The following is a 12813-nucleotide window of genomic DNA, read 5'->3' as shown; positions in this document are numbered from 1 at the left end:
CACCCTCTTCTTCTAATAGTAATTTAAGAACGATCCGAAGGTCTTATTGGCTGCAATGTCAAATTAAAAGGATTGATCAGTTGTCTTTTATTCCTCTCTACACCATGATTATAGATTTTATGAGTGAGATAGACTTAATACGATGATCATGACGAACTAGTCTGATTTAGATTGTATCAGCTCAAGTATGAAAATAAATACGAATATAGAAACATTAAATGAAAATCTAACAACAGTAACTTATTAAAAGATAAATTTATAAATTGTGAATTTTCTTAAAGTTTCTACGCAATCATTTTAAAGCCTCACTTGGTTCATTGAAATCCTTTATCATAATTACTATATAGTATATAGTTGTAAATTGGTAATTAGTAACTGATAAGTGTAATTATTTGCACTTATTTGTGTTAATTTCATGCTCCTTATGTGATGTTTTGGTGGATTTTAGGTAGTGTTGTTAGAGATATTTGATAATTTTTATCTCATGTGCTTGATAATGTATTTTATGTAATTTTTGAGGCAAAATCGGAGTTTTGTTAGGTCCCGGGGGTGATAAGAGGGTGAAGACCTGGAGAAATAGCCTAAGATCCCTAAAAAAAGTGAAGAGATCAAGCTAAACAAGCCTCAAGGGGAAGAAACGAGTCGTAACTAAGCCATGCCAAAAAAGCCACGTCTCGTCGCTCAGCATTACCGTTCAGAACAAAAGCGACGAGTTGTCCCACAAAATGCCACAACTCGTCGCACATCTGTTGATCTCAGCATCATAGTCCAGTGCCAAAGCAACGACTCGTCACTTCTGATGCCACGGCTCGTCACATAGTTTTTGATCTGAGCATTGCAATCCAGAAGCTGAGCGACGACTCGTCCTCAATATTGTCACAACTCATCGCCAACTCACTGAAGTCACATACTCCATGCAGTAGCAAAGCGACGACTCATCGCTCCTGATGTCACGACTCGTCGCCAGTACTTCAGATGCTCTGTTCGTGCGTTCAACGGTTATTTTTTTTAAGCCACTTAAATAGTGGTAGTTATTTTATTTATTTATTTATTTTTAGTCATACAACAGTTTTAGTTTTCAGTTTTTAATCTTGTGAATTTTTTTTGTTCCTTAAGCTTTTTGTTGCTGAACTTCGTTGTTACATTAAATGCTCTTGCAATTTACATTTTCGTTCTTCTCAATTTGTAAGTTTTCTTTGTTTATCACTTTATTATTTATCTTTGTGCATTGAAATCACTCATCATTTTATGTCACTATTTCTACTAAGTGATCATTCATCATGATTTGCGTTTTTATTACCATGTCTAGTTAGTAGTTTTCATCTCTAGGGTTGGGGTATAAACCCTAATTCGAAGCATGGGATAATATTTTATCTATTAATTGTGTGAAAATTGAGTCTATGATTAAACTTATGCTTAATGAATCTCAGTTAAATATCTTTATTAACCTTTTCAATAAAACGGAAGTTTGAGATTAGGATTAATTTAAGATTGAGATATATTTAAGTTAAATTCCTATTAGTTTAGCCAATAAAACGAAAGTTTGAGGATTAACACTAGTAAGGCCTTAAACCGATATTGATCAATAGAGCGGAAGCTTGAGGTTAAGTAGATCACGTTTAATCATGCTAATAACTCAAATTCATACAATTATGAGAGTAATTGACTCCCGTGTTAGAATTAGGTGATTTCCGATGCCTTGGATTTGTCATATTAGCGTTATTTTCGTATTAATCATTATTTCAACTTTAATTATTAGTTTATTTGCATTGTAGTATTAGTTTTTCAACCCAATTACTTGTTGATCTGTGTCTTGTAGTCATAAAGCAAACAAATTGATTAACTTGCCTCCTTATGTTCGACCTGTAGCTACATGTACACCGTGCGCTTGCGGTAATTAAAATTTCCACTTATCAGTAACTCTAATAGAATTGTATGAATAGATTGCATCGCATCGATCGTAATATAACGATTTAAAAATATCAAAACAATATTTTTTGCGTTGTAAAAAAATTATATTTAAACCATTTCAAAGGATATTTCATGCTTTTAACTAATATTTAACGTTAAGGTAACACCGTCGTTCTCATCGCAATCGTTGTCGCATTACCTAATTGTTACAACTAGGGATGCAAACAGGGCGGGTCTAATAGGAGACCCGCCCCATCGGAAAGGGGATGGGTCCCGGTTTGATGGGTCATGGAGCGGGTACGGGTATAAAATTCATACCCACCGCGGGGATGGGGATGGGGATGGGTTTTAGGTGATACCCGCCCCATCCCCGCCCCACCCCGCCCCGCCTCAAGATACTCGCCTAAAATATGTACAAATTTTGGGAAAAAAGACAAAGAGAGTGTGGTCTTTTGGAGCCTAATTGGAGATATGATAAGGATTATGAAAATCGTAAGATGCATAATCTAAACAAACAATAAAGAATTAGAAATGGGTGGATCCTGGAAGATAGATAGCTGATCAATTTTTTTCATGAAGTATGCTTCATACAATATCAAATTTTAAATTTTGTTTTTGTTTTTTTTCATGTTTACTTTTTGTTTTACTTATTTGTTAACTAGTGTTTTATTTTTTTGTTTAACGATAATTTAATTTAATTTAGTTTTAGCATGTTTTAATATTGTTTTGATTAGTGTATCTTTTTATTTTGTTGGTTATTTTATATTTAATTGTTATCTTAGTGTTGTCTAAAAAAATGTATTTTGACATGAAAAAGAAATACAAACTGCATCAAAAAAACACATTTCATTAGTAAAATTTGTATCATAATTTTTTATATCATTGCGAATTTTACTTGTTAGATAAATATGGCGGGGAAAATGGGGCGGGAAAAATGGGTATTACACGGGGATGGATATCCAGATGGGTGGTGGGGCGAAGATGGTTTTAGATACAAACCCATCGGGGCGGGGACGAGGAAAAAAATTATACCCGCCGCGAGGATGTGAATGGGAATAGGGATTGCATTAACAAATGGGAATAGAAATGGTAATTCTAATACCTGCCCCCGCCCCATTTACATCCCCAGTTACAACGATTACAATTGTTGCCGCATTTTGCACTAATAAGTTGAAGAATGGCTAAGAACAAAACCCTTTTGGCACAAAAGCAAATTAAATATGTACAGCTTGCCATTCTACTCATTTTGTTACATTCTCACATTCTCATTCAAAAGTAGTCACATCAAAAAGGAAAAATATAAGTAAAATAAATAAAACAGAAAATTAAATCTGTTAAATATACGAGTTGGGCTAAATTTTTTCTTCTTTCATTGAGCTTGATGTTAAAAACCATTCATTTTTTTTCCAAGTCATGTATACAACCAAAATGGGGTGGTCAATAAAATTTGTCAATAAGTACCCAAAAAAACCAAGGCCCCCTCCCAACATCCTTCCTATACTACTAAACATTATCACATATACCAGCATCACATATTACTGTACTTTTGTGTATGCCAAAAACTTTTCATTATCATTTTCACCATCAGTACTAGCACCACGAGTCTGGTTATGTCGTAACGCCTGATTCTTGGACATAATTAGGCCTCTCCACTTCTTCCCAGATCAACTTCGACGACAATTCATCGATCTCCGGGACATACTCCTGTTCATCCGAAACATCGATCGAGTAATTAGCAAGATTAATAACTTTCGTAATTTAATCATTTTATTAATTAATAGTGCATCCTCTCTCTGAAGGGGTACAAGTATGGATTGTTCGTTACCTTACCTTCACGAACCCTGTTTTCAAGCAGGATATTGGGTTAATAATGATGTTGATTAATTAATAGTGCTAATTATGTACACAACTCTAGACCTAGTCATGAATAATGCATCAATCCCTATATCTTCCATACATTCTTCCTGCATATTTTATGTACATGATGCATACTTTCATGTAGCCCTGCTACCAGACAGCTTCGAGTTTATAAGTATCTAAATATGTTTTTTAATAAGCCATGTTTTTTGTCTTATAAAACTGTCTTAAGACCGCCTGGAATTTGTCTTATAAAACTGTTTTTTAATAGGCCCTTAGTTACAAAATATACTATTATAGGCCTCTAATTATCAAATATTAAAGCGTTGTTTGACCCCTTATAGGACCGACCCTCACTCTTAACTCTTAACCTTACTATAATATTCAATTCTTAACATTTTAGAGACGCGGTAAAATAGTAGGTAAAGAACTCGTTAATTTCAATGATAAGACCACATATATTATAAGCTATGTTACTTTGACTCTTCATTTTACTTCACGTACCCGTGTCCGATCCTTGATGCTCGGACATTGATATGGCACTTAGACACTCCATTTTCGGCGTAAAATTGAATAAACGTGTTTGACACTTGGACACGTACCAGTATCCGACATCAGTATCCGAGTCCCAATAACAAATTCTAAGTTAGAGTTTCATATCATATGTGAACGGATTTTTCCTCCTAGTTCATCGCAGTTCTTGTTGTCTTTCAAGACCCTACCTCACTTACGGCTATTGCCTATTAGTACTTTTCCGCCAGTTTGAATTTGCTGCATTGCGATTTTCAGCGAGAAAACATTTAGCTACAATGCAGCAAATTCAAAAGAAATTCAAAGAAACAGAGGAATAAGTGACGTTGTTGGGTATTGATTAATTTACCTCAAGCTTTCTAAACAATTCTTTGGCTGTTGGAGCTGACACAATGATCCCACGAGCAGTTGGAGAGACAAAGCCTTCATCAACGGCCTTATCGATAAAAGACAATAAGCAATTGTAGTACCCATCCACATTCAAAAGACCCACCTGCAAATTTTTTATTAAAAGTTTAACACAACTTCAATGAGAAGATACTAATAACCATGCCTTTGAATAAAAGCGAATCTAGGTCCGGGTTTTGCCTAGACTATATGGCTCGAGACTCATAGTGAAAAAACAAAGTCGCATCATCGTATCGGTTCAAATTTACCATACGGGTATTATTCAAATTAAAATAAAATATTATGTTCAAAAAATCTGACTCAAAAGGTATATTAAGATACCCTGATGTTGAGGAGAAAGTTATACAATTATTAGAATACACCATGAATCTTCTTGCATGTTTCCATGTGATATCAAACAAGGAATCACATGCGTTTTCAACCATCTTTCCTCATCAAATCTCACTAAGCTACAAATTATCTTGATCAAATCTACTATTTTTTTAATTATGTTTTAGAAAATCATAAAAATTATATATTAATATTCAATAGATATGAATGAAAGAATATGAAAATAGACATTAATGATCATTAAATTGATTTTCTTAGTTGTAGCGATGAATCAAAATATAACATATAACGAGTCAACTATCAGCTTAAGTTTTTGATTTTTTTGGCATAGTGCAAAAACAATGCTGCATCACTGTATCGCGACTGTATTGTAAAAGTTTTTGAGTGTAATGTGAGCAGACCGCATTGATCGTGAAATTATCCATATTTACTGCGATATCCATTTGGCAACTTTTACCACGGCCTTGACCGATACCATATTTTCACACTATGGTCACAGGTTTGAATTTCACTTATTATTCCTTCTTTGAACATATGGTGGGGTTTAAATTATTCGCTCAAAGCTTAGCGGCTTTTTGATATGTATATTATCTTTCACGTTAATTTGTTTTGGTTTATATAACCGACTTCATATTAAAGCGCATAGTCGGCAAGGGAAAGGAAGATGTTGACTACCATAGTCTAGCACAAAAATTTCTGACGACAGTCTACAACAATGATTCAAAAACAATAAGAGAAAAAAAGCAAAGTCAAAAGAAGAGAAAGGAATCATTCTTTTAACAGAAAGCCAACAATCCAACCTTCTTAATCCATTACACACTTGTTGGTTGTTTCAAACTCTTGGGACAATTTTCACATAAAAAGTTTGATTGGTAGTTGGTCTTTCCATAATCCATGCATATAATTATAATTATACCATCTTTAATTAAATTATTAAACTTTGGCCTACCTCTTTTGGGTGTTTTTCTTATTGGTTTTACTTGCCAAAAGATTGGATAAATCAACACTCCATGTTTTTGTATAGTAAGATTATCATCATTGTCGTCATCATCATTATAACCAGTATATTTCACTCATTAAAACTATGATCATGGTCTAAGTAGGGATGGAAAACGACACACCATACCCTTATCTAAGGAGATAAGGAGGTTGCGGCCTGTGAGACCCTCGGCTCGAGAAAGAACATGTAAGGAAATACGATATATTATTCTTACAGGCTTTCGGTGGATTCCGAGTTGAGCATATGTGATCACTTCTAGTAGCTCTTCAAGAGTCCCATATCCACCTAAGATTGTAAGGAAACGAATATGAGAATAATTATGCATGCGATTTTTCCTTATTGATCGATGTTAGTATGAATTACATACCAGGTAACGCAATGAATACATCAGCTTGTTTCGCCATTTCAGCCTTCCTTTGGTGCATGTTCGATACAGTTTTCACTTCCCCAACAGTTACACCGGTTATCTGCTCCATCAAAATGTTTGTTAGGGAATCGCTTATAGCCTTATATGTAACGATAGTCAATACTCAATGACTTATATCCAATATGTTCCAAGAGGGAGTAATTTTCACCCTTCCAAATCGCATGTCATTTACAAAGTCATACATTAATTTTGGTAATACCGAAGTTAATACAACATTTGATCGACTCTCTTTACAGTGAAAATCATCTACGATTTCACATGACAAGAAACACAAATGATTTAATGAGTCGATTCATATCATTATCTAGGCGACTATGACAAACTTACGTCTGCAAGCTAATCAGTGAGAATCGGATTTTACCTCTTTAGAAACGAGGCTCTTTGGAATGACCCTGCAAGTGAAAACAACCACCAAAAGCAAAAGGCATGTTAACTAAATTGAAGCTTGTCAAACTTCTAAATAAAATCATAATGATGTAATTAGCTTTAATAGAAATTTCAACAAAGCCATTCAAACATTCAAATAGCCTATATGTCAAAGCAATTGATTGCACCTTATAAAGGTAGTAGAGAAGTACATCAACTTAGACCACAAAGTGGGAACAATAAGCAAAAAAGCACTTTTGTTTTTATACTTCTATGTTTCATTTATAGATAAAGTTTTAGAAGTCTTTCTTTTAGGGGTTCAAATATTTTTTTGGTTTCAGATTAGTCAAATGGTTTGTTAAATCATGTGCAATGCCTATTTGTATAAACTTAAAAATGTTGTTTTCTATCAAAGGTGAAATAAAAACAGCTTCTGTGTCATCCCAATGGGTAAGATTACGTAAATTTTTACACTGCAAAGTGCAAATCTCACCTAAGTGGAAATCACATTTAAATTCTAGTTTTTGGAAATTGATACATATCAACATGGTGATGTATCTCGTAATATGGTTTAACAAGAGAGCGAAGGGTACACACATCTCATAAAGTAGCTAGAATTAACAACACGCTTCAACCTAAATCCTAATCAATGTTACTCGAACTCTTCATTTCGCTTCACGTCCCCGTGTCCAATCCTCGATCCTTAGACATTAGTATGGCACTTAGACACTTCATTTTAGGCATAAAATTGAATATTTAGACGTATCCGACATTTGAACACGTACCAGTATCCAACATCAGTACCAATAAAAATGGAACTTTTTGGTTAGTAATTACCAATATGAGACCTGAACAAGGATTTACTTCCGATAAAAAAAAGTGGTATTGTGAAAAACACTCGAAAATGGAATAAAAAATTCACTATCGAAGATTCCAAGATGGTTTAAATTTAATCATCATCTCTAAGCTAGTGTTAATAATTAATTAAGATGATTAAGATAAAAGTACATATAAGTAGGTTGGCAAAATGAATGGTGTAGAGGCATGTAGGAATAGTAGTTTGTCCTTTCAAGAAATGTAGAGAGTAGAATGAGAAACAGTGGTAATGACATACTCCAAGAAATCTAGGGCCCAAAAAAGATGGTAGGAGTCTACATAGAATAGAATGACATGTAGTTTTGCAGAGTGAAAAGTTAATCCTTCTACCAAACCTTTTCATGTCTACAAAATGTATGGCAATAAGGATGTTCCTCTAAAATTGCCTGACAAAACAGCCCACTTAGAAAAACCTTTTCATTTGCAAATTAATCTATTCTTTTACTATTATTTTTTTATTTTCATGATAGGCCGGAGAATCCCTAGTGGCCAAGAGGGTGAGAGAATTAATCCTTTTTTAGGAAATCAGAATGAAATTGTGTCATAATAGTGAAAGAAAAGTCTTCAACTACTAGATTAATTTATAATTCTCAAATTTTATGATTTGTAAATTATAGTCAAACGAGAGTCTGTTTAAGCGAGAGATAGTATATAGTATATACTATACGAATTACCTAATGGAACATGACAAAGAGAGTACAACTTCACCACCTAGGAGCTACATAAATTTGTTTTTCATGGTCTAGGGTTAAGAGAAATTTTAGGGACATTCCCATTTCATAGAAGCCTAAATAAAAAGGGGTCATTATTATGATGGACAAGCCAAAGTAATGATGTTGCTACACTTAGGAAACTTAATTAGCATCATAACTTTAACATAATTAGTTGTCATATCCATTTAAACATAGTAAAAACATTAAATATAGGTCATATAGGAGCATAGTCCTACACTCCTAAGGGTATAAGGATAGTCATAGATATAATTAAGTATAGAACATACCCTAGAACATGGCGCCCACCATCATGAACTGCCTGAGAAACAATACCCATTAAACCCACGCTGCCACCTCCATAAACCAAATCAATCCTTCTATCCACCTTCCAACACATATCCAGAGGAAAAAATTATTATTAATGTTATTAATTCATAAATAAAAATAGAGCAAAACTTCATGGACACGTGTCAAAAACCCACATCATCAATGATCAAACACCAAAAAACTAGAACAAGAAACAATGACAATATTTTTATTAAAATATTGATGATTGTGAACCATATGCTTATGCTTGTATTCTAACAAGTCTAGTGAGTGAAGTTTCATTAAATTATTCATATATTATTCAATGTTAAATAGAAGTATATAAATATTATCTGTATGATATTTGATAATAATATTTCTCATCACAATAAATCATTATTAGTAGCGATTTCAAGGGGCCCTCGGCCTATATGTATCAACTCAATCAAAAGATAAATTGATGGTCAATACTTTCTCTGCTCCATTATAATTGATACTACTCCATTATATTTGTGATACCGATGATGGTGTCATTTTCCAACATAATATATTGTAATTCGATGCCATGGAAGAAGTATTTGATTTCAAACCATACATCAAAATAATGGAGTTTTTCATTATTTATTATTCATCTTTTTAAAATATTAAATTTATTTCTTCCATTGTTGGTGGAAATGGAATTAATTGAAGCCCCATATGTTTCCACCCCACGCTTTTATGGGTCATGATATCCAACAAGCACGTTTGTTTCCCTTGAGAGCACCATAGGAGAAATTTTATAAAAATTTAATCTTTTTTTATTTCAATTAGAATTTTATTTTTTTTGTTTTCTCACTTAATTAACTCTGTATTAATGAATATAATTATAATAATAATATCAAAAACCCAAGAAAATGAAGAGGGAAAGAAATGGTGGAAAGAAGCATCATGCAAGAAGGATGCTATACTGACAGACAGATTACAGCTAGCAATGAATTTCTCTCTCATACCCAAATTAATTTTTACCAAATTTTTACAATAAATCAATGAAAAATTACTAATTTGTTTCATTATAATGAAAAAGATCACATTTTGAAATAACCCAACAAAAAATAGAGGGTTTTGAAGTAGGTAACCCAGGAAAGTTTTGATTTTTAACTCATTTTCATCATCTATTTATGGAAATTTCATTATATTTTTAGATAATAAGTGAATAAACACTCTTAAAACATAAAACCCATAAAAAAATCAATTATTAAAATGTCATTTTATTGCTTTTTAACAAATTTTAAAGCAAATGTAGTAAAATACAGAGCACAAATGAAAAACCCATAAAAACTATTCATTTTCAACTACATTGCAAAAAAAAATCTGGGTAAAAGGAGCAATCTTTTATTATGATATAGCTCAAATTTAGTATGTATTTTTAATAATTATTAAATATTTCTAATAATTATGATAATGCATGAAAAAAATAAAATTTGGTGATAAAATTTACCAATTCATTGGCCAATTCAAGAGCAGCTTCTTGGTAGCTAGATTTCTTGCCAGAACTGCTTCCACAAAATACACAAACTTTTTTGAATTTTGACGGCTTTATCTCTTCCATTATTATTATTTTTATTATTATTATTTTCTTGTATAAAAATGAATATTAATTTCAGAGAAATTGGGAGAAAAAGGTTGGAGAATTAAGAAATTCGGATGAGAACAAAAGTGAGGATATGTTGGCATATGAAAATGTTGTATAAATATAAACCCACCGGCCCATCTGGGTAACGCCTCTATCAAGTAACCATTTTTTTTTGTTCATAATACAAATATTATAATATCTTATGTTATGGGGTAATTCTTTTGGAAAAATTGTTGCGACTAATTTTATCTATTTTTTATCACCAGTTAATAATTTTACCTTTTGAAAATTTTTTAGTAATTGAATCTTCGGTTTTAGTTTATTGTCAATGGACCCTTTAAAAAGTGACCTGCTATATCAGGTTACTTCTCATCTTTTTCTTTTTTTATAATAATTCTACCTATTTTCCATCACCTGCCAATAATTCCATTTTTTGAATTTTTTTAATAATTCAATCTTTGTTTTCATTTTGTTGCCAATAAACCTTTCAAGAAGCTAAATACTCAATTTCTCTTTGCCACTAGTTTATAATTATCCAACATATCTCATACATACATATTAAGTATCTTTTAATTTCTTTAACGTATTTTCTCTTCAATTGTTATCAAATAATCCATAATTTTTAAAATACTCAAATTTTCTTTGCCACTGATTTAAAAGAGTAGTATACATTGAAGGGTAGTGAAAAACATACAACTATTATTGATTTTTTATAATTATATTGATTATAAAATTTTAACGTGTAAATTTCAACTTGATAAAGATAATACATAACGGGTCGACAGGTACCCGACTCAATGTATTTTGTGGCCTGTGACCCAACCCTGTTAAGGTGGGTCGGGTACCTGACCCCAATTATATTAATTTTTTAAAAATTGACCCGCCATTTAAGATGTGGGTAAACGGTCGAGTCAAGCGGGTCGAATATTTTAAACACCCCTAATTGATGGGATATGTATGTAAAAACAATTACTATTTATGCAATCATCAACTTCATAAGTCGTGGAAATAATAGCAATTTCATTTAGTTTCTTGAAATGTCTATTGGCAACAAACAAAAAGGAAAGGTTGGATTATTACAAAAAAATTTAAAGGTGGAATTATTGACAGATAATGAAAAATAGATTGGATTATTATAAAGAAGGAAGAAGATGAGGGTAATCTGATATAGCAAGTCATTTTTTGAAGGGTCTATTGGCAACAAACTGAAAGCAAAGATTGAATTATTAAAAAATTTCAAAAGATAGGATTATTAACAGGTAATGAAAATTGGTTGGATTAATCACAATAAATTTTCCAATTCTTTTTTTGACTTAATAATGTTGATTTTGAATATTAATTTGTGGGTTTAGGTCTTTAGATGATTAGTTTTATTTTGATTGGGGCCTTTTTTTAGTAGGGTTAGAAAAAAAAAAAGCTATATAAGAATCGAACACAAAAACTTATAGAATAAGTGTTACTTGCTCTAACTGAGTTAAAATTGAATTTTCGATTGAGATATAAATTCACTGGGCATATATGTCTAATATTATTGAGAATTGATATTAATTTACACTTTTATCTCTTGAGTTTGCTCTTCACAAAAACCAAGATAAAAGGCAGAATATCGATACTCTTATTTCTCACTCATTTTGCATCACTTAATTAAAAATGCTCTCACATTGCAATAAATAATGATGCAAAATAATGGGACAACGGAATATAGTGTGTATGTTGATGGGTTCATTCCTTTAACGGAGCAAGTACAAATTTTAATATTTAAATAAATTATAGGTTTTAGTGAATATCAAAGAAGTTAGGGCTAAAAAGGATGATAAGGTAAACTGTATGAGATATACGAAAATAGTAAGTATGAAGCAAAATCAGAAAAATGGAAGAAATATATATATATATATATATATATATATATATATATATATATATATATATATATATATATATATATATATATATATATATATATGTATGTATGTATGTATGTATGTATGTATGTATATATATATATATATATATATATATATATATATATATATATATGTATATATGTATATATATATATATATATATATATATATATATATATATATGTATATATATATATATATATATGTATATATGTATATATATATATATATATATATATATATATATATATATATATATATATATATATATATATGTATATATATATATATATGTATATATATATATATATATGTATATATATATATATATATGTATATATATATATATATATGTATATATATATATATATATATATATATATATATATATATATATATATGTATATATATATATATATATGTATATATATATATATATATATATATATATATATATATATATATATATATATATATATATATATATATATATATATGTATATATATATATGTATATATATATATATATATATGTATATATATATATATGTATATATATATATATATATATA

At 30.8% G+C, this 12813-nt stretch overlaps 1 protein-coding gene across 1 annotated transcript; it reads right to left on the bottom strand.

The window, feature by feature from the left end:
• Nucleotides 1–3216: 3216 nt before the first annotated feature.
• LOC130827791 (cytokinin riboside 5'-monophosphate phosphoribohydrolase LOG7-like) lies at nt 3217–10425 on the bottom strand. The gene is made up of 7 exons (XM_057693643.1): nt 10203–10425; nt 8707–8804; nt 6826–6856; nt 6405–6504; nt 6252–6322; nt 4649–4792; nt 3217–3615 (listed from the first exon to the last, which is right to left on the bottom strand). The coding sequence occupies exons 1-7, from the start codon at nt 10311–10313 to the stop codon at nt 3520–3522; spliced, it is 651 nt and encodes a 216-aa protein (XP_057549626.1). The 5' UTR covers nt 10314–10425; the 3' UTR covers nt 3217–3519.
• Between the last annotated feature and the right edge of the window lie 2388 nt (nt 10426–12813).

Source organism: Amaranthus tricolor, chromosome 11, assembly GCF_026212465.1.
Source record: "Amaranthus tricolor cultivar Red isolate AtriRed21 chromosome 11, ASM2621246v1, whole genome shotgun sequence".
Taxonomy (NCBI): Eukaryota; Viridiplantae; Streptophyta; class Magnoliopsida; order Caryophyllales; family Amaranthaceae; genus Amaranthus; species Amaranthus tricolor.
This window is presented reverse-complemented; position numbering and strand designations above follow the sequence as displayed.

Bases quoted from the DNA above. Each gene is read 5' to 3' on its own strand.
- LOC130827791 (XM_057693643.1), bottom strand. From the start codon at position 10,313: ATGGAAGAGATAAAGCCGTCAAAATTCAAAAAAGTTTGTGTATTTTGT. The intron at 8,805-10,202 runs GTAAATTTTATC...ATGTGTTGGAAG, and splicing joins TTGAATTGGCCAATGAATTG to GTGGATAGAAGGATTGATTT. The intron at 6,505-6,825 runs GTAAAATCCGAT...TTGATGGAGCAG, and splicing joins AGAGCCTCGTTTCTAAAGAG to ATAACCGGTGTAACTGTTGG.